Source organism: Schistocerca piceifrons, chromosome 1, assembly GCF_021461385.2.
Source record: "Schistocerca piceifrons isolate TAMUIC-IGC-003096 chromosome 1, iqSchPice1.1, whole genome shotgun sequence".
Classification (NCBI taxonomy): Eukaryota; Metazoa; Arthropoda; class Insecta; order Orthoptera; family Acrididae; genus Schistocerca; species Schistocerca piceifrons.
Window position 1 is genome coordinate 801,729,672 of NC_060138.1, and position 23,410 is coordinate 801,753,081.

The following is a 23,410-nucleotide window of genomic DNA, read 5'->3' on the forward strand; positions in this document are numbered from 1 at the left end:
CTCCTGCGAACCTTGCAGAACTAGCACTCCTGAAATAAGGATATTGTGGAGACATGGCTTAGCCACAGCCTGGGGGATGTTTCCAGAATGAGTTTTTCACTTTGCAGCAGAGTCCTTTCTTTCAGGAGTGCTAGTTCTGCAAGGTTTGCAGGAGAGCTTCTGTAAAGTTTGGAAAGTAGGAGACGAGGTACTGGCAGAAGTAAAGCTGTGAGGATGGGGCATGAGTCATGCTTGGGTAGCTCAGATGGTAGAGCGAAAGCAAAGGTCCCAAGTTCGAGTTGAGTCTGGCATGCAGTTTTAATCTGCCAGGAAGTTTCATATCAGTGCACACTCCACTGCAGAGTGAAAATCTCATTCCAACAACATTGCATGTTTGAAATTGAAATTATATGTTTCAAAAGTGCCCAGGCATTTGAAAGGAATAAGTAAAGTAGTTGCTGAAAAGAATGTTATGCATAAACGACATAAAACTACCTGTTTGCTTCAGACTACCTTTTGCAATGAAATTACTCTCTTGTTCTGACAAATGTTTGTCAAGTACTGTTTCTGAGAAAATTACAGGCATTATCTGACCTGGGTTTTGAAAATACAATGGATCTAAAATTTCACAACTTACAGGTTACTGTGAACACTTTCAAACAATCATTTGAGCCACAAGCGATCATTCAACCAATTTTCATTTCATTTACAGCAACCAAGGACAGAATAATGGTTTTTAAATACTTTTGAGAAAATTTCAGGAAATACATAAGATCTGGAGTGCTGACTATCCATCCTTACCACTCTAATAAGCAGACTGACTCATTGAGCCACCAGTTTCCAATGGAAAATGATACAGAAATAATTTAGCACAACTGTGTGATGCAAGTCTTTGTGTATTTGCATAACTCCTGAGTCACAAAAACACACTGCTAAACATGGCAGTTATCACACCCACATGGAGGTACCCACAATCAGCAGTAGGTACACAGCAGTAGAAATTTCATCAATGAACCACAAAATGATCAAGGCATATTACAGCAATGTTAATAGTGAAAAGCTCTTATAAAGCTTACCATAAAGTCCTCTTTTGCTAGAATACGAACAACAGTGAATGGAGCAAGTTATCATACAGGTTAGAAATGGGTAACAACTTTCACAGCATTGAATCTGATCTATTACCTAATACTACAGGTGGAACGGACATCATCCTAACAGATCAGAATTATGTTCAAATTATGACAGGTGTGGTGCTCTGGTATGCGAAGGAATGGAGTAATTACAGGTTACATGAGAGGTCATTAGGATTGGTGAGGGGCAGCCTCTTAACTAACTGATGTTTTCAAAGATTCAGTTCTGTGAAAACATGGTACTTGTATGTGCTCGGATAAGAGCAAATTTGGATTCTGTCTGGCCGTGTACTTTGCTACTTTAACATGTTATCTCTAATAGAAATAGGGAGCTTTCCTGCATTCTGTAAGTTTGATACAAATGATCTTGACTGGATGCTTGTGTTCTAATGAATGCCATTTCTTATACCTGTGGATGGTCTGTTGTTTGGTTGGAATGCATAGTTTTATTAAAGTAACAGATATGCAAAATCATAATTTTCAAAAATATTTAAAACTTTAAATCATTGCTTCCTTAAAATAATGTTTCATTATTGTTAAATTTTTGTTGCCATTTTCCAACAGGCTCTGTGACATTGCGCTCATATGTACCAGTGCATTTGGTAGAAGACATGAAAGAAGCAGAGAACCAAATTCTTCAAACTTTGGAGAAAATTGAGACATATCTTCGTACAAGATATCCTTTACCTGAGCTACAAATTGTGTTATCACCTGGATTAAAACGGCATCATGATGGCTTTGGTCTTTTACTATTCAGGTTAGTACATTAATATAGTGTAAGTGAAGATATAATCAGTGTGAGGACATTAATTTTAGAAAACTTCACAATACATTAGATGACAGCCAGCTTGTTAGCCTCTGTCTCAGGTTCTTCGACCGATGTTTCTTTGATGATTTTTCCAATGTTTTGCCAGCACAAATGGCTGGCATTGTCAAAGCTTAACCCTCCATTTCCGGTATGTGCATGGAATGTCAAACCACCACCTGAGTCACAAAAGAGACATGATAAATATGCTCAGAATGAGAGCAAGATGAATATGCAAGCCACAGCACCTCAGATGTGAGATGCAACACCTAGGAAGTGTTCTGAGAGCAATGGATACTCCACCAGTTATGTAAAAGTGTGACCGAGCCAAACACTTGGTGTAGTGGCACATAGGAAGAAGAAATGCTGGGTATGGTGCTTCTGCTGTACATTCCAGGTGATGGACAGAATTGCCCATGTATTGTGCAAACATGGCACAAAGACTTTTTATAAACCAACAAAGAAAATCAAAGGATGTCTCAGATTGGCAAAGGAGAGAACACACCCACTTGCAATCTTGGGAATATACCGCATACCATGAACATGCGAAAAGTCTGTGTTGGAATGACTGGACAATCAAACAGGACCTAGGTCACTGAGCACAAGCAGCACTGTAGGTTAGGGCAGGTGGAGAAACTAGCTGTGGCAGAGTACACACTGTGTGAGTCTTACCACAGAATAAAATTCACCAACACAGAGGAGGCACAGAAGGTGAAGACAGGCCAACATAAATAGCTCAGGTAGCTCCCATACTGATCATGAAACGAATGACATGGCAACACTGACATAACATAAACACACAAAATATTCATAACATAAAACATGCATAAATACTCAAATGAACATTAATCAAAGATTGCAATTTATGTCCTATTATGAATCAATCCAAGTAAAGGCAGAAGTAGTTAGCATAGTCCATGGATAGATATTGTTCTAGAATCCACATTGAACCTGTTCCCAACATTGTTAAGCAGTTACATAAATGTAAACATCATTGTAAACGTAATAATATCAATGTAGTATAAATTTAATATAAAGTAAGCAAGCAAAATCAAACAGGATAGACATAACAGAAACAAAGCATGCATATTATACAAAATAAATGGGTTCAGTACTCAAAAAAGTCTAGTTTTATTCTACAAAAATGTTTTTACAAGATAAATAATTGGTTAGTGATGGCGTGTTCTTTCTCCTAGAGCTATGTAGGAACAATATATAAGTTAATTAGGTTACATTGAGGCAGTATACTGTTCCACAGCTATACAGAATTTGTTCACTAAATATCCTAGTAAAAGTTGTTGTACGCAACCTAACAAACTTCAACTCACACCGCACTCTAACAAAAAATGCCAACACAGATTAGATTTGCATTGACTGAACAAATTGAGTTTTCCTGAAGAGGAAGGTTCATTTGGTTAATACATTAAATGTGGATGCTGGACTTGAAGTTCAATACTAAGTCCCCTTCCCCAGGTGGTGTAGGTGAATTAATATCTATATCTGCTCTTTCTTGCCTTCTTTTGTTCTCTTCTTAAAGTATACCATAAATTTATGATTTCCTTTTTCCATATTCTCATATTTTTCTTTAAGAAATAAGTGTAATTGCTGTAAGTAAAGAAAAGATAACACCAGAGTGCAAGCAAAATAGCTCCATGCAGCTCACCTCCATGTGATGATGCGTGGGCAACAGTGTCCGTAGCCACAGCTGCATATCACAATTTTGCTGAGTGGTTGTGGCCATGGGTACTAGCTAAGAGGTCTGTGTGGGGCAATATGGTGTGCATAAAGTAATAAGATGGTGGGCCCTATTAGTCACAATGCAGGTTGGAAAAGAGAAAGAAAAATTGCAGATTGGAGAGAAAAGCTATCACGCCCACTTTGTGACGTTTGACTGCTTTATTTCTTCATTGACAGCCCTCAGTGTTGACGTACTGAATTGTTATACTGGCTGAAAAATAGGGGCTGGAAGGTCAAAACTGACTTCTGTAAACTTTGCTAATATGTTTTTGAATAGAACAAAAAAAAAAAAAAAAAAAAAAAAAAAAAAACTTTAAGAATCCTAGTAGTTCTTCTTCCAAATATTTATAATTAGTACAGAATTTATATTTGTTTATAAGTCAACAATAGAATATCAGTCATGAAACAATTATTGCTTTCACCCTATAATGATTTTTAGCAAAAGATATTAACTAGGAATGGTCAAAATTAATTAGGAAGTTAATTACATACACAAAACTTAGCACGAAGTTAGCCCCAGTGCTATGTTTCTTAAGACTGAGAGCCAACCTTTCTCTTTTATGGAAATGCAGATTATACTCATGCATTTTACTGGTAATTAGGCAAAAATGAAAATAAAATGAATTTAAGGAGGTAGATGGCAGTCAAGAGAGGAAGTAAAAGATCCCAGCTTACTTCATCACAACTTTTTCAAAAAAGCTCAGAAATACACAAACAGGACAATGGCTTCAACAAAAAAGAAGGAAACCTCCAGGTGAACATACCATAGATTTCCATGCTGCAGCGAACGACCATTGCCAGTACCAAGGGGAGAACTGTGCCAGAAATGAGCATGGAAAAACTCTTGGATGTTGACATGCCAGGTACATATAATCTGCAGCTGTGAACTCGAATGCAGTCCATCACTAGCAGTAGAGGGTGAAGCTTTGAAAATGTCAGCCACTCTTGTTGGCAGAACATCAGAAAAATCAAGAAACAAATATCAGCTGAAGATCCCAACACAGAAAGCCTCAACAATTTTGTAATACATTAAATTTTTTATAGTCAACTCTTTGCCATATTTTCAAAGTAAAACAAGATTATGCAATTAAATTTGTGCTAAACAAGTAACACAAATCTTGTAAGTGTATTAGAATATATTACTGCCATATGAAATTATTCATCCAAACTAATATTAAAAGCTCATGATACATCCATATTGAAGCAACATTAGAAAAGTCATCAGCACTTATTAGTGAGGATCTTCAGAAGTCAATAGATGGCATTTCCATTTCTAAAATTGAAAATGATAGTAATAAACATTTATTATTACAAATATTTTGGATTATCATGTAATCAACCAGAAATTAATAGTGTATGAGGGCCATATCCTTCATTAGGATGTGTCTATGCTGTATTTTAAGCTGTTTGCAAAATTTGCATTTTCAGATAGCTTTTTATCTTGTATATTACTAAGAAAGATACTATCTAATAGGACAAGATGTAAATAATGTATTAGAAATGCACCCACTTGACTTCTTAAATATGGAGGGGGTATTGATATTTAACACCCATATAAAATGATTGGAAATGGGAACACTGGTTTGAAATAAAAAACAAAAATTATATAAATTACCTATTACAATTTAAACATCCATCCATCATTAACTGTAACAAAAACTACTGTTTAAGGGTACTATTACTAAAATTCCATATCTCTCAAGCTTAATTATATATGGCTGAACACAAAGAGACACCAGTCAGTCTTCAAGGGGATCACACCATTACCCTGATACATTTGTATTTGATACCATATGAATTTCATATTTCTGTTAAAACTAATATACATGTCAAGAAATTGTTCATCTTTTGATTGGATTCTTTGCTATAATTTGGCATATTGGACTCAATTCCAAGGCTGTTAAATAGCCATTGAGGCAGATAAATAATTCTGTCAGAGATAATTTACTACACCCTCTCCTTTTGTGTTTCCATTCCTGCTAAATACCAAAATATATGTCAGTATCCATTTTGTGTTGCACTGTGTCCAATAATCAAAATCTGTGAAAAGGTGAATATGAAGTTAATAAGAAGGTGCTATAGTTGGCTTATAGGATGTGTTTGGAAATTTAGTTTGTAGCCCCATAAAAGTCACAGACAAACACTTGAAGAGAAACTCAATTCAGCCTGTTTCGCTCTTTGAGTTGTCATGAACTTTTGTACCTCAGAAGGTGCCAGGATGGCATATTTAACCACTTTCAGTCTCTTGCAGCATATGGAATAATATTGTAAGGTGCCACCACTTGCTGCCTCAAATAAATTCTTTTGTTTCAGAGTAAGGTTATTTGAATAATTCTGTAATAATGGACACTATACCACAGGCTTACTTTCATTCATTGTCAGGTTTATTTTTATTATGAATAAGTCCGAGCAACAACCAATTCTTTGTGTAGTCATTCAGGTAACTATCAGTTCATAGCTTATCACTGACTGAACCAAGAAAGGAACCCTACTTATTGACATCAAAAATAATACAGCAACTCAGTGATAGTTCTAAAACAAGTTCATACCTAACATTTTCCAACAGGTCACTTTCACATAAAGCCAATTGTATGTTCATGAAATTTATTCATAACAGTGTCCATTTAATTACTTATTCGTCAGAGTTTATGATCATAATTACTTCTCAATTAAAAATTCATAAGAAAGTCACAAATGTGAACTGTACATGAGGTAGTTATCAACTTTTTGGAGGTATTAATCAAATGTCTGTGATTTACAAGCTTTAACCACATAGATGCCAGCATGGCAGTTTTCAGGTGCATGCTTTCATCTAGATGTTTACTATGTACTGACTTGACATTGACTCACACAAAGGAATTAACAGGAGTTACTACATGATGTTAGTTTGATAATTGCTAAGACTGTTCTGAGGATTTTTGGGTGGGTTGAGTATATAAAGATGGGCACATTGTTATTTTGTGATTTTGGTATTTACACATTAGTTTTTAAAATTGCGAAGTGAATATTTATTAGTGTTGGTGCCACAATACTTTGGTTTCTCTAAATGGCACCTGGTTAAGAAAGTAATGAGGTTCAAGCTACGACTTTCTTAATGGACTGTATGCCTCTGCAGTGGATTTCCTCCTTCGAGCAAAATTTCCATATTTGAAATTTTGCTGATGCATTCAGATTCTTAGTTAGTGTCCTAATTAGATAACCAAAGGCGCTGCCTGATACAGAAATATTAGGGCAACAAGTGTCAAGACGAGAAATTAAACAAACTGAAGGTCTAAAATGGTGAAAGTACTTTTAGGAGTGGCTGAACTTTATTTACAAATATTACTTAAGTTGATTAGTTTTTGGAAAAGTGATACTAGTTACTGGAAAGTATGAAGGTTACAGATTATTTTGCTCTAATTTTACCATTGCATGCTATTGTAACAATTTCAGTTAACAGTTATTAGATTAAATATCAAGATTTGTCATGCAAAACAAAATACCTCACTAACATCAGCATACTGTGAACTATACCACAAATAATATGTTTCTGTAAAATGTTGTACAAGTAGTATTTTGGCCATTTTGGATTTATGCAACTTACACATAGTGTGTTAAGTCGAACACAATTGTAGAATAAGAAAAAAGAGTTAGTTACTTCAGAGACATAGTATCATATCAGTTGGAGTAACTCCACTTTACTATGTTACAACTGCAAACCCATACACAGGAAGCTTAAAATACTAACAACAACTTCATTATATACATAAAAATGTATTTAATATATCAGGCCACTTAAAGCTTTTCAAAAAAAATTTTCGCTGTTAGAATACCAAAAATAGCACAACACTCCATAGACAGCAAACTAAACGAACTAACACACAGTAACACCTAACCCATATCAATGTTAAGCTTTACAATAGACTGCCAGTTTGCCACAGAAAGTTGGAAGATGAAAATAAATTTAAAGCAGTGACTATGTTGACCAACATCTTTTTTCTGATGATATTTGTATTAGGCCAAACCAAAAATACTGTCTTTCTCAGCTTAACATTTTCATAATATTTACATATACAATGGAATGTTTTTATCTCATTTAAAAACTTTTCTGAATCATTGTTGTGAATAACAGGATTTAATTGTTATGGCAGATAGAAGTAAAGACCTGTGAAGAACGGATTATGATTTATAGTAAAGGAAGCATATAGATTTCAGATGCCATGTTTTGTGTCACACTGTATTGTTCTCTTTCTCTCTCTCTCTCTCTCTCTCTCTGTGTGTGTGTGTGTGTGTGTGTGTGTGTGTGTGTGTTTGTGTGTGTGTGTGTATGGCTTTGCCCTGGTATTGCTTTATTTCCTCTTCCACATGCCTCCTCACAACATATCCTCCTCCCACCTGCTTCCTCATACACTCTCTGTCTTGCACCTGACACCCTCTCTCTGTTCTATCTGTGTTCTCCCACTCTCTTCCTTTTTCACCTGCTGACTATCCATCCCCATCCCCCACACCTCCTCCTTCTCCTCTTTCTCTCTCTTTATCTTCTCCTCCCCCCCCCCCCCTCTTCCTCTCCATATACTTCTCTCTCCTCTCTGTCCATCTCCTCTCCCCCTGCCTCAGTCCATCTCCTCCCACCCCCCTCTCTCTGTCCAATTCCTACTCCTCACCTCTCCCTATTCATCTCCTCCTGCACCCCTCTCCGTATCCATCTCCTCCATCTCCCCTTTCCTTAACCATATCCTTCTGCTACCATCTCCCAATCATTTTCCTCCTGCTTCCATCTCCCAATCTGTCTCCTCTTGCCCCTTTTCTCAGCCTTCCCCCAGCCACACCCACCTGCAACTGTAGCCTCTGCAAAAGTGGTCGATGAAGCAAGCCAATACTATTCTCACAATACTCGTGTCATATAGGGCACCCTACACATCAGGGATCTGAAAATTGTCTTTGGACTCTCAAATGTAGGCTGCCCTGGAAAACAAGTTGATAAGGCGAGCCAATACTATTCCAATAAAACATGGTGTTGTGAACAGTAGCCTACACATTGGAGGCTGAAAAATGTCCTGACATGTAGACTGCCCTGCAAAGCAGGTCGACAAGGCAGTCTGATACTGCTTCCATACAACACACCTGTCATGCAGACTAGCCTACATGTTAGGGTTTGAGAAACCGTTTTCTGCTCACATCTCTGCTCCTATGGTAGCTGGGAGGTTCTAATCTCCACAGTGGTGATACTCGTTTTTTAAGCAGCTTGTGTACCAAATTTGGTTCAAATTAGTCAAGTAATCGAGGTGGAGATCCACACATACATACACACACACACATACATACATATTATTTCATGTACAGGGTAGTTCAACTGCCCTACTGATGTTATTTTATGCAACCTGCATTGTTATATGTGGCTTTCAAAAACCACATGCAAGATTTTCATATTCTTTTCATATTGTCTTACTCACTATGTGCAAACTACTAGTCCCACAGAAAAAATGAACAGGATCTTTTTGTATGAAATTTAAGTTAGTTAAATTTTGTACTATCATGTGTTTTCACTAGAGACCATAGTTGTGAGCTATTCAAGGGAAACACACAAAAGTGACCTTCAGATGCATTCCCATTCTAGCACTTAGTTGCCACCAGTCAGGACTTTTTGCATATTGTTCATGGCACTTTCTCCTACCACAGCACAAAAATTTGTGACTGCACAAATTATTTCTCACCTTTGACCTTTTTTGGTCTTCATTGGATGGCCATATTTTGCCACCAGCTTAGTCAACCACAATTGTAAAACTGATGTTTGTGTAAATTTTACCTAAAGGTTTTATGAATTCTGAGAGCATAAAATAAACAATTACATCATTGCCTGCATCACACCTTCTGACTACGAAACTACTGTATTTATAAGGGTCAAGTTTGGATTTAATTGTCAGCATAATTATTTTTAGCATAATGTTTACAAGTGTCAGTTTTCATTCACTTCTGTCATGGGAACATTTAACTAACATAACGTTAACAAAATGGCCAACTATTCTGGTGATGAAGTAGACAAATCAATAGAGACCAAAAAAAAAATCAAATATTGGAAATAGTTCGTGAAGCTGGAAATTTTTTTATAATGGTGGAAGCAAGTGTTGTGAACAGCATACTAGAAACCCTGATGTGAGGGATGAGTATGGGGGTGGATGTTTACTTGAAGGTCAGTTTTTTAGGTTTTTCTTTAATAACGTGAAATCCTTGGCCTTCAGTAGAAACATATCTCAGTACAAAATTTAACTACATGAAATTAAAAAAAATCTTGTAATTTTTTCTGTAGGACTAATAGTTTGCATGTAGCAAGTGAGAGAATGAAAACCTTGCACACCGTATTTGAAGGCTAGATATTACATTGCAGGTTGCATAATGTGACATCAGTAGGGGCACCTGAACCATGTGTATATAATCTGTCTGTGTGTGTGTGTGGTTTTTTTTCCTTTTTCTTCTAATACTGAATTTGGACAATATCTACATACTAAGTATTTTCTACAGATGGCTAAATAAATAAATGAAAATAAAACAGATGTCAACACATTTGATGGCAAATTTTTTTTGACAATGTGGCTCTTCTGGTTTCAGACTGTTCTGCATGTTCACGTGTTTCTCCATTATTAGATACCAACAAATGGAGAAGGCATATGAGGGCAAAATGTTTTGGCATGACTAATCTGGCTGTAGAGAATATGCTATGCATGTTCACAAGATGCAGGAATTTGGAAAAAAGCAATTACTACTAGCAACAACACGGTGTTAAGAAACAGGATTGAAAAACAATATATACGTTCTGTCATGACCTTGTATCAGATGGCCAATGTCTGAAGACCTGTGAGGAAGGAGGGGGGTGGGGGGTTACCTGGTTATGGTCACAACTGAAATATACTCAAATGATTTTAATGATGCCAACATCCATGCCAAGCCAATAGGTGTGGTGCAGGCCAGCCTCTTCATTCTGCAATTCCACAATGACTTTGGTGAAAATTTTTCAGTACATGCAGATGGAGTAGCAGTGACAGGATTACTTGATACTCAATGCCTTTGGTAATCAGCAGCATGATGTTGAGATATGTTGATGAAGCAGAAAACAAGAGCATAAAGCTGGATTGGGATGTTTGAGTAGCTGGTCACACAACCAACATTTGACATAGCATTAAATGAAGAATCTAGAGAAATTATCCATCCCCATATGCATCATGCCCTTAGGGACATTGAAGATTAGGTCAGAACTAATGTACAGAGGTATTTAAGCAGTTAATCTCTCCACACTCCATATGCAGTTGGAATTGGAAAGAACTTTAACACATGGTACCATGCTAATTGTCCTCTGTAATTCACTTCACTGTGGTTGGCTGAATATGTACATAGATAAAGATGTAGAGAGCAAAATATACCAGCCATAAAAGGGTTTTGGGCTGTAAAGGTGGGATACCTGCAATTCTGTGACACAGAATGCTAGTACAGCTTGTGGTAACTCCTCTGAGACCTCCTATGTGTCAAACCCAGTTCTAGGCTCATTGACAGTCAAACCTAGGCCATGGAATTTATATGTGTTTGGTGATAGGTCAGTATATGATCTGCTAACAATGTTAATTTGAATACATCTACATCTATTCTCTGCAGACCATTGTTAAGTGAAAAGGATATGTCCCTTGTACCATTTCTTAGGGTTTTTTCCCATTCTACCACACATCGAACATATGAAGAACTACTATCTAAATGCCTCTGTTAATGCTGTAATTAATCTAATCTTGTCTCCATGTTCCTTACAGAAGCTGTATGAAGAGGTTTTTACTATATTCGTAGATTCATTATTTACACCTTGTTCCTGAAACTTTGTAAGTAGGCTTTTTTTGGGATACTTTATGTCTGTCTTCAAGACTGTGCCAGTTCAGTTCTTTCAGCATCTCTAATGACACACTCCCATTGATCAAACAAACCTGTCACTATATGTGCAGCCCTTCTCTGTATACATTCAAAATCTTATTGCAGTCTCTGGGACATTCTTCTAGGGGTATTAGCTCCCATTAAATCACTATCAACAGTTTGCAAACCACAATGAGTGGAATACAGATAAATATGAAACCAGTGCAGTGCACAGCTGATGGAAACGACTAAATGTTCACTCTGAAAATAATTTTTCTGAACACACAAGAGTTTTTTTTTTTTTTTTTTTTTGAGTCAGTGGTGATGCTATGTTTACCCTTTTATCATCTTCCTCTAAGTTTTGCCCCTTCATTGCATGAAAGTCTTCTTCCTTGGGTAATATGTAGCTTTGCATGCAATTGACTTGAGGGTCAACTTTCACTAGAGTAAAGTATGAATGTGCACTGATGACCATATAAATTTGGCTACTTCCTTGCATGGCTTTATCTTGGGAAATATTATATCAGCTGTGAAATACATAGAAATAATAAGTAGGACTTGTACATTCTTGATGGATAGCCCCCATAACAACATTGCTACTAAGACAATCCTTGCAGAGAGGAAAAGGGTGGAATAATTGTTCAGGCAAATATTGGACCATTGCTGGTGTACTAATGATATCAAATAGTGAGCACTTATACCTATATAATCCAAAAAGTGTATTCATTACCAATAAATGCCATAAGTGGCAATGGAAGATTTGCATCAGGCAGTTTAATATTATAAAAAAAGGTAAGCTCACAACAACAGACAATGACCCACTATTAATTGAGAATTAACTGTGGAAGTCTGCACAGAGTGGAGCTCTCTGTTAGTCTTATGAATGACTACCAAACCCATAGGAGCAGGCACCCACAGATTGCATGACTTTAAATTCTTGCAACTTGTCTAGTTCATCCTCACTTAGTTTTGAAGCATGTGTGGAATTAGGTGAATGCAAGAAGAAGAAGGAGGAGGTGGTGGAAAAAGTTCAAGTGGAAACTGCCACTCAGATTCTTTGCATATATTTAGATCACAAAAAATGATAGCTTTGGCTATTAGGATGACATTTTCTTACACCAAAAAACCAATCACTGTAAAGGCAGTTAGGCCAAAAACATTTCCTGCAGTGGAAGAAATATTAAGCAATACACTGTTTTCTATACGTTGCACTCATAGAGAAACTCCCTGTAATAGGTAGCTGTTGACAACCATAATTGATTAGTTTATATTGTGAGGTTGTTAGGCTTGGTGACCCTAACCCAAAGAATTTATCCAAATCTTTGAAAAACATAGGGGAACTAGTATCCTGTCAGATATTTATAGACTGAGAGCTTGCTAGAAGATCAATCATTAACTTCTAAGGTAAAGCTCATATGGTGTTCTAAGTAGTTTCAATTGGAATAAACTTTTATTTATTTACGTTTTTTGCCTGTTGTTATCAAGCTGATGACATTTGAAAATATCATTCATAGGTTGTGTAATAAAATAATATAAACAGCACATATAGTAGTAGTACACATACTCATCTTAATATTCTAAAGACATTACATGTTGCAAAAGAGGACATGTAATTTAGAATTCACTCAGTGAATACAAACAGTTATTTATGAGGGCACCTTTTAACAGTTTTGCTTCACATGTTTTTATAGTATTTGACAGCTTGTTGAACCCTATCTGCCCATTAATATGTCAGTTATTTTTAATTTTGTCCTCTGCCTGAAGTAGTTACCCTCACTTCTAGTGTCATAATTATATGTATCACTGCACTTATTTACTCTGTTTTTACTATTCGCAAAAAATATAATAATTTTGTACAAATATAAGGAATATATTGGACTTTCTGAACCTTAGTCCATGCATTAACCTAATTGCTGTCTTCTGTAATACTAATATTCTGTTCAGCTGCAGGTCACTGCACAGCCCCCACAGTGCAATACTATCAACTAAGAAATGCATAAATTGTTCCATAGTATGTAATTTTTAATATTTGGCTTAGAACTATGTCTGCCAATTACAGTGTTGATGAGTCTAATGTACTTTAAATCTCTGATTTAACTGTGTATGTTATGGGACAAGAAAAATTCTGATTCTGATTCTTATCAGATACTAGCTGATCCCTCGAACAAAAAAATTTTGCCCAGTTCTTGGAAAAAGGCGTGGGTCACACCTGCCTACAAGAAGGGTATTAGAAGTGATCCACAAAACTAGCATTCAATATCCTTTATATTGATTTGTTGTAGAATCTTAAAACATGTTCTGAGCTGTAACATAATGAGGTATCTTGAACACGAGAACATCCATCATGTGAAACCCAGTGTGCACTTTTCTCACATGACATACTGAATGTTTTGGGTCAAAGCAACCAGGTAGATGCAGTGTTTCTTGATTACCAAAAATCATTTGACTCAATACTACACCTATGCTTATTGTCATAAGTACTATCATATAGGAATCAAGTGAAATTTGTGACTGGATTGAGGACTTTTTGATAGGGAGGAGAGTCATTGTCTGATGTAGGGCAGAGAGTCATTGTCAGATGTAGAAGTAACTTTGAGTGTGCTGCATTGAAATGTGTTGAGACCCTTGCTGTTCGTGTTGTATATTAATGATCTTGCAGACAAGATTAATAGTAAAATCAGGATTTTTGCAGATGATGCAATTATCTATAATGAAATACTATCTGAGAGAAGCTGCATAAATATTCACTCAGATCTTGATAAACTTTCAACATGGTCCAGAGATTGGGAACTTGCTTCAAATGTTCAGAAATGTAAAATTTTGCACTTGACAAAATGAAAAAAAAAAAACATAGTATCCTATGTTTATCATATCAATGAGTCACTGTTGGACAACTAATACAATTACCTGGTTGTAGCACTTTGTAGGGATATGAAATGGAATGATCACGCAGGTTCTGTTGTGGGCAAAGCAGGTTGTAGGCTTCAGTTTATTTGTAGAATAATGGGGAAGTGCAATCAGTGCTAGAATACTGCTGAAGTGTTTGGGACCCATACCATATAGGACTAGCAGGGGACATTGAACATATACAGAGAAGGACAGCATGAATGGTTAAAGGTTTGTTTGTTTTATTCCACTCCGGAACCTTTCTTTTGTTTCCTTCATTGCTCCTTCAATGTACTACTTCATTGTATACACTCTTTTTAATCCGAGCACTTTGTACTTAGTCATCCACTCTTATTATTCGCTCTTGGCTCTTGTATATATTGCATATTACCCATCTCTCCCTACAGTTTTCTGCTATTTCTCTCAGAATTTTGAACATCTTGCATCATTTTACATTGTTAAACGCTTTTTCCAGGTCAACAAATCCTATGAACATGTCTTGATTTTTCTTCATTCTTGCTTCTGTTATCAATCACAACATCAGAATTGCCTCTCTGATGTCTGTACCTTTCCTTAAGCTGAACAGAGTGTCTTCTAACACATCCTCAATTTGCTTTTCCATTCTTCTGTATATTATTCTTGCCAGCAACTTAGATGCATAAGTTGTTAAGCTGATTGTGCAATAATTCTCACACTTGGCAGCTCTCACAGTCATCAGAATTTTGTGGATGATATTTTTTCCAAAAGTCAGAAGGTATGTTGCCAGACTCATACATTCTACACACCAGTGTGAATAGTCATTTTATTGCCACTCCCACAAAGATTTTAGAAATTCTGATGTAATGTCATCTATCTCTTCTGTCTTATTTGATCTTAGGTCCTGCAGAGCTCTCATAAATTCCAATTCTAATACTGGGTTCCCTATCTCATCTAAATCGACTTAGTTTCTTCTTCTGTCACATCACATGAATCTTCCTCCTCAAAGAGGCCTTCAGTGTACTCTTTCCACTTATCCACTCTCTCCTCTGCATTCAACAGTGGAATTTTCATTGCACTCTTAATGTAACCATCCTTGCTTTGAATTTCCTGTACGTGGAATCAATTTTTCCGATAATAATTTCTTTTCCAGTTTCTTCACATGCTTCATGCAGCCGTTTCATCTTAGCTTCTCTGCACTTTCTATTTATTTCATTCCTCAGTGACTTGTATTTCTGTATTCCAGAATTTCCCTGAACATGTTTGTACTTCCTTCTTTCATCTATCAGCTGAAGTCTTTCTTGTGTTACCCATTGTTTTGCAGTTTCCTTATGTATACCAGTGTTCTCCTTTCCAACTTTTGGGGTTGCCCTTTTTAGAGATATCCATTCCTCTTCAACTGTACTGCCTACTGTATTATTCCTTATTGCTGTATCTATAGCCTTAAAGAACTTCAAGCATATCTCATCATTACTTAGTACTTTTGTATCCCACATCTTTGTGTATTGATTCTTCCTGATTAATCTCTTAAACTTCAGCCTACTCTTCATCACTACTACATTGTATCTGAGACTATATCTACTCCTGGGTATGCCTTAAAATCCAGTATCTTATTTCAGAATCTCTGTCTGAACGTGATGAACCTAATTGAAATCTTCCTGTATCACCTGGCCTTTTCCAAGTATACCTTCCCTTTTGTGATTCTTGAACAGAGTATTCACTATTACTAGCTGAAACTTATTACAGAACTCAATTAGTCTTTCTCCTCTCTCATTCCTTGTCCCAAGCCCATTTCTTGTACTCCTTCCCCTATCCTCATATACTTTCTTTGTCTCTTCATCTTCAGCTTGTGATGTCAGCATATATACCTGAACTATTGTTGGTGTTGGTTTGCTGTCAGTTCTGATAAGAACAAGCCTATCACTGAACTTTTCACAGTAACGCATTCTTTGCCCTACTTTCCTGTTCATAATAAGTCCTACTCCCATTATACCATTTTCTGCTGCTGTTGATGTTACTCTATACTCATCTGCTCAGAAATCCTTGTCTTCTTTCCATTTCTCTTCACTGAACCACAACTATATCTAGACTAAGCCATTGCATTTCCATTTTCAGATCCTCTAGCTTCCCTCCCATATTCATGGTTCTGACATTCCACACCACAACTCATAGAACATTATCTTTTCATTGGTTATTCAATCTTTTTCTCATAGCCACCTCTCCTTTGGCAGGCCTCTTTCGGAGATCTAAATGGGGGATATTCTGGAATCTTTTGCCAATGGGGAGATCATCAGGCTGCTTGTCCTGTGAGTACACATTATGTGTCTTTAATGCAGTGGTTTGCCTTCTGCATCCTCATGCCATTGGTCATTGCTTGTTCTTTTGCCTTTAGGAGTGCTTCCAACCCTGAAGACAAGACAGTACCCTTACCTCTGTCACTCCTTTGCCTTCTTTGACAAGGCTGTTGACAGAATGAGGGTGACTTCTTATGCCAGAAGTCTTTGGCTACCAATGCTGACTATTAATCAGAATTTAGGCAGTGGTGGGTTTTGATCATGAGCCAGAGGAAAGTTTGACTACTAAGCAGAAACACTACCCCTAGACCATGGTTGTTTTGTTGAGATTTAGTAATAATATGCTTGTCATCTTCATTCCTTCTCTATGAGGATTAAGTTTTACAGAGAAATTCTGTAACTGCAGTTCTCATGCAGCAATCTTCCTAAAACCATACTTTGTTTCTGTTAAGAATGTTTTTTAAATAAACAGAGAGCTGGGAAAGGACAACCATTTAGAAAACCTAACTAAAGGTAAGGATCAACAATTTCGGGTGTAGTTTGAAGCCTCTTTTGTACTTTCCTTCTCATACACTGGTTTAGCAATGCTTGTTTTAGACTATTTGGAAACATGTTTACTCTAATTATGAGGTATGTTAGTGGTTTTAACTATTTCCTTTATGCATTTCTTAACTACAGCACTTGACATACAATCCCATCCAATTAAGTGTTCGTTCTTTAATGTGAGGAGTATCTTGCTTATTTCATTTTCCTTAACTTCATCAAATTCAAAAGCCACTGTTTCAGTGACATGGTTTGGTATGTGGGATTTCCTGTTGATATTATGAAATGTTTATTAAAAAGGATACATGTGGTTTCTTGGTCTTTTATAATACTATCATCCTGTATAATGCATAGGAGTTTTCCATCACTTTTAAAGTTTTTTGATACTTATTCAGTAGTTTCCAGGAGACCTTGCTTATGTTAGTGGACTGTGATGTTTCTGTACCATGGACCTGTTTTCTAAGATTTGAAAGTTCTACTTTTAAGTCTCTTTTAGCTGTCTCATATTTTTTGAACCCGCTTCAATCAAAGGAAATAGATCACAAGACTCTTCTAATACTTGTATGAGTAAATTACAATCTAGAACGTCCACTTTATAATCGATTAACCTGATTATTTAGTTATGCCAATTTTATGCTGCATGAATTCTCTAATCGAGTAAAAAATATTTTTAAATAAATATTCTGTAAGGAAGGCTTTAAATTTACAGAGTTCCTTTATGTTTTTGATTTCTTTTGGCAATTTATTGCATACCTTGACACCTTGGTAAAACATAGTGATTTGGGTTTTAGTTTTATTCATTCTGTCTAGGTACATGCAAGTACTGTTTCTGGTTTGGTGATCATGTATGCAGCTGTTTGCTAAGTATTGCTCAATATTTTTGTGAATAAAAACTGTAGTTTGCGAGACATATTCACTTGGGATTGTCAGAATACCCCATTTTTTAAATAGCTCACTGCAGTGTGCTCTTTTGTGACTCTTGCTCATTATTCTGATAGCTTGTTTTTGCAATCTGAACACATATTTCACATTTTGGGCATTTGCACCCCAGAATGTTATTCCGTAACTTATTATAGATTATAGAATGTATGTGTGCAAAGTACGTCATTCTCTGGCATGAACTATTGCACACAGTGACTAATATTTGTAAGGCATAGCATGTTGTGCTAATTTTTTTCCCAAGCATCCTAATATGTTCATCCCAGTTTAATTGTTGATCAACATACATACCCAAAAATTTTGTACTGGCTACACACTCTATGGTTTCATTTTGAACTTTAAGTTTTGTCATATTTGGTTTTTTCTGAAGTTTATGTTATTAGTCTTTTTCACATTAAGGGTTACTTTGTTGTTATTTGATCAGTTGTGAACTGCCATAAGTGCGTTTTCAGCTTTTACATTTAACATTTCTGGTGTCCTGTCTGTAATTATTATATTGCTGTCATCAGCAAATAACACTGTTTCACCTTGTGTTACCCACTGTGGGAAGTCATTAATATAAATAAGAAATAGTACTGGGCCTAACACACTCCCTTGAGGTACTCCAATGTTCAAATATTCTTCATCTGAAAGATGTTTCACTAAATAATTTCTGCTACTTGAAATTTGAGCTTTCTCCACCTTTTTTACTCCAATAGACACTGAAAGCTTTGGGAAACTATACTGATTCATCACTACTCCAATGCCACCACATACGTCTGAAGATTGGAAGAGCTTGGTGCAAAGCACACTTCTAACACTCGGTGGTGTCCCAGATTTGCACAGTGTGATTTATCTCAGATGATCTAGGGAAAGAGATGAATGGAGCATCAAGAATCCTTATGTCCGTATGGAGATTCCTAAACTATTGTGGCACTATTTGGGAGAGATGGTGGATGCATTTTCTTTTTGAAGCTACAGATAATCTGTAAGGTGCAGCAGAATAATGAACCAATATGCATGATCAGTCCAGAGGTTTTTACATCACCAGCCAATGGTAGTTAATTGCTGATGTATCAGGGTCACTAGATAAACATCTCCCCTCCCCCCTCTCCCCCCCCCCCCCCCCCCCCTCATCCAAACCTACCATATCTAACAAACAAATATCTCAACCATCCACTCTGTCAGTTAGCAGAATCCATCACCTCACATGCCTTACATGCTGCACCACTTATATATATCAATGGACACTATGTCTTATCAGTTCAAGCAATCATTTCCATGCATTGAGCTTCCAATTGCAGTGTTCTTGCACAACATGTGTTAATCTCCACATCCTATGGCCAGAAGTACACATGTGGGGTGGAGGCTTCTGCAACATATACTAGGTATGGCTGCTCATCAGCTGACATCCAACACTGAATTGGTGAGTGATTTGCTGTACTGTTGCAATCCATGATTATTGACAGGCACCACTGTCATGAAAATGTTGATTTGGCAGGTTACTCTGATTGCAGTAATTTTTCCCCAAATGAAGGTAGTCATGGTACACCATTAATTGTGCAGGACTGAGCTTTTCATTTGCTGCACTATCTCAGATATGGATTCTACTGGGCATTAAACACTTACAATCTACCAAATGTTCTGATAGTATGTGTCCTGCACATCCTTTTCTGCACTGTCATGCAAAAGCCCTGTAGTAGATCTGCAACATTCCAGTCACATGACAAGCACATATATTCCAGTCACCATGCCAGGAACATTTTCTCTAATACACTTCATCAAGAGTGTTTCATGACCTATTCTCGAGTAAGGTTACTCATAGTAATGATGAATTCAAATTGAACAAAACTTTGAATAAAAAATATTAGATAAAATATTAATATTTAATAAGTGAAATTATTATCACAAACTCATTAATTCTACTCCATCTCCAATGACTTCGTTGATGACTGCCCATTAAATTAAAACCAACCTTCCTTTCTATTTTCATTATGTATTCTTTAACTCAAATAATCTTTAAATGATAGAAACTGCAAAGACAATTAATAACAACAAATTTCCTTCATCTTACTTAATGATAGCTGTAGAAAGAATTTCATGAATTAACTAAAATTATTTCACAGTGAACAGAACTACAATGATGGTTATTGGCCACTTCATTGTTTGTTCAATATGGCTGATCAGTGGCTGGTTCATCTAACTACACCACATTTCTGGTATGAGACATCCTTTGGGAACAGTCTTACCCAGTATGTGTCAACTGTTGGATTCCTTGAGACACTTAAAGATACAGAGGTATGTAAAAGTGCAATATCATAAAAACACTGCATATGTTCATGGGTATTCCAAAAATACAGTTCCTCATTCTCAACTCTCAGAATGTTAATTCCATTTAAATTTATGTTCATAGTCTACTGTTTTAATAGATTTCCTAAATTGTTTGTCCCTCTAAAAATATCAATTGTGATAATGTGGCATGGAATATTTCACAGAACTTTCATTAGCTTTGTATCAAGATTACAGAGGAATTCCTCAGCCAAAACGAAACTCTTGAGTGACCATTAACGTCTGAAAACAGAAAATGATTCCCTAAAGGTACCATCCTTCAGAACAAAGACTCAGATGTTTTTCTATATACCAATAAACAGAATAGTTCCAGTGACAAAAATTTAAAAAAATAAATATTGATAGTTGGCCCAAAAAACAATTTTAGAAATGATAGCTGTCAGAAGTTTACAAAAGGTTTTTGGAGCTTTGTATTTTCCTTGTTTGAATGGACAAACAGATTGCCACAGTGTTATTGGTAATTGCAGTGACAGATTCCAGAAGGATATTTGGATAACTAGCTACACACCAGTATCCAACATTAGAATTCCATTACTTTCTAAGATGAGAGATGTTGAAAATGCTCAGTCCACATATAATTTTAGATCAGTGTAATTTCTTATGAGTAAAAGTCCTGAAAAAAAAGTGACTCAATTATGTAACTTGCTCCCATTAACTAAACAATGCTGAAATTTGGTGTTCAAAGAACTCACAGAACTATGCCTTTTGTGACCCAAATGGTTAAGTGGAAAGACCTCAAATGAAAGTGTGTTATCTGTTATCCAAAACTTCCCACAAATTTCAAAATGAGGGTCAACAGTTCTTAAGGGCAAAAAGATCTTCCAATTTTCTTATAACACTGTAATAGTTTCTCAACAGAAGGCCTGAATTGTTTATTCTATCTACATTCTTTGCCTTCACTTACTTGATCTCTGTTGAATGGTCTTTTGGTTAACATCATTCCTTGTATAAACATCAAACATGGATGTTACCATTTACATTATTCACTTTTGTAATAGTTTCTTAAACTGTTGTTCGCAAATATTTGCCAGAGGTTATTTAATTTGAAAGTACAGTCTGGTTCTGTAATCACACACATACAAATATACACACAAAACATTGATGAATAATTGTATTAGAGACAGTTTTCAAGTAAGGTTTTAAAGTGTTTCTTTTCTTTTTTTCTTTTCAATTCATCAAATGACACATATTTTGGTGGTATATGACTATGATGTCACAGGACAAAATGTCAAGTTCTTTTTTAAGCTTAAATGATCATTAATTCAGATATTTTGGGTGTTACATCTCCCAAAATGCAAAATGCCATATTTCATGAGACTCAGTTTCAAGAGTATAATGAGAACTCAAATTCTAATACTGCCACATATATCAGGTATGTTTTTATTATGGACATCACACTGAAAATGGTTGTAAATAAGATCATTTATTTGGAACCACCTCAGGTTTTGTAGCTTAAAGTCGCATATTTATCTGGGAATGTAAATTCTACACCTACACCTACATCTACATACATACTATGCAAGCTACCTACAGTGCATGACAGAGGGTACCTTGCATCACCACTAACCACTTCCTTGCCTGTTCCTCTCTCAGATAGAGTAACAGAAAAATTATGGCTGTCTCTATGCATCTGTATGAGTCCTAATTTCATGTATCTTATCTTCATTGTCCTTATGCGAAGTGTATATTCAGGCAGTAGAAACATTCTGCAGTCAGCATCAAATGAAAGTTTTCTAAATTTTCTCAGTAGTATTCCTCAAAAAGAATATCACATTCCCTTCATGGATTTCCATTTGAATTTTCAAACCATCTCCTTAATACTTGTGTGTTGTTTGAATCTACTGGTGACAAATCTAGTTGCCCACCTCTCAATTGCTTCAATTCTTTCTTTAATCTGAACTGGTGCAGATCCCAAACATTCAAGCAGTACTCAAGAATAGCTACCTATATGCAGTCTCCTTTACAGATGAACAACATTTTTCTAAAATTCTCCAAATAAACCATAACCAACCATTCATCTCCCATGCATTAATCCTCACATGCTCATTCCATTTCATTTTGCTTTGTATTGTTGTATCCAAATATTGAAATGACATGACTGGGTCAATCAAGACACTCCTAATGCTGTATCTGAATGTTATGTATTTGTTTTTCCTACTCATCCTCATTAACTTACATTTTTCTACTTTTTCACCCAGTTGCCATTCATTACATAAACTATAAATTGTGTCTAAATCATCTTGTTAATTAAACAATGGAAACTCCAGGCAGGAATATCAACAATGTAAGAAGAGACCGATTGCTATTTACCATGAAGAAGACACGTTAAGTTGCAGACAGAGTGTCTTTTAATCGTGCATATCTGCATCTTGACGTATCTTCTTTACAGTGAGTAGCAATCTGTCTTTTCCTACATTATTCATCTTGTAACTTACGTCATATGAAACCCAAATTTAAGGATGGATAGAAGACCTAACATTCACTGTCCAAATAACAGTAATCTGTCAAGTGAGCATACAGTGAAATTGCAAATAGGCCAGATGAGATCTTCCTGAATTTAGGTTTTGGTTCAGTTTTTGAGGCATAACACCATTCAGCTTATTTACAGTTTGACTGTACACTCATTTGAAGGATTACTATTACTGGTCCTTCTATTTACTGCATATTTGGTCCTCATATGATGCAATTTTTTATTTCCAGCTGAAGATATGGATTTAAGGTATGACACCAGTTGTGGTTTCAAATTAAGGATCTTATATACAACTGTTTGTGTTTTCATTCCACAAGATGTTCATTCACAGCTGTGGTTTCCCTGAACACAAAGTTGTATGCATATCATATATATTAATGACATTCAGGTGACAAGTGTTATCCTGTGCTAGTTCAGGTTGTAACAGTAAGTACGTGGACTGTAGTACATCAGATCA

The 23,410-nt window shown here is 36.1% G+C and overlaps 1 protein-coding gene across 1 annotated transcript in view; it reads left to right on the forward strand.

The window, feature by feature from the left end:
* The window catches only part of LOC124789660 (aminopeptidase Ey-like), a 225,449-nt gene that overhangs the window by 90,225 nt on the left and 111,814 nt on the right, over window positions 1–23,410 (forward strand). The window contains exons 7-8 of the mRNA XM_047257098.1: window positions 1,674–1,866; window positions 20,261–20,432. Of these exons, the coding sequence (XP_047113054.1) occupies window positions 1,674–1,866; window positions 20,261–20,432 (365 nt within the window). The remainder of the gene's footprint in view (window positions 1–1,673; window positions 1,867–20,260; window positions 20,433–23,410) is intronic.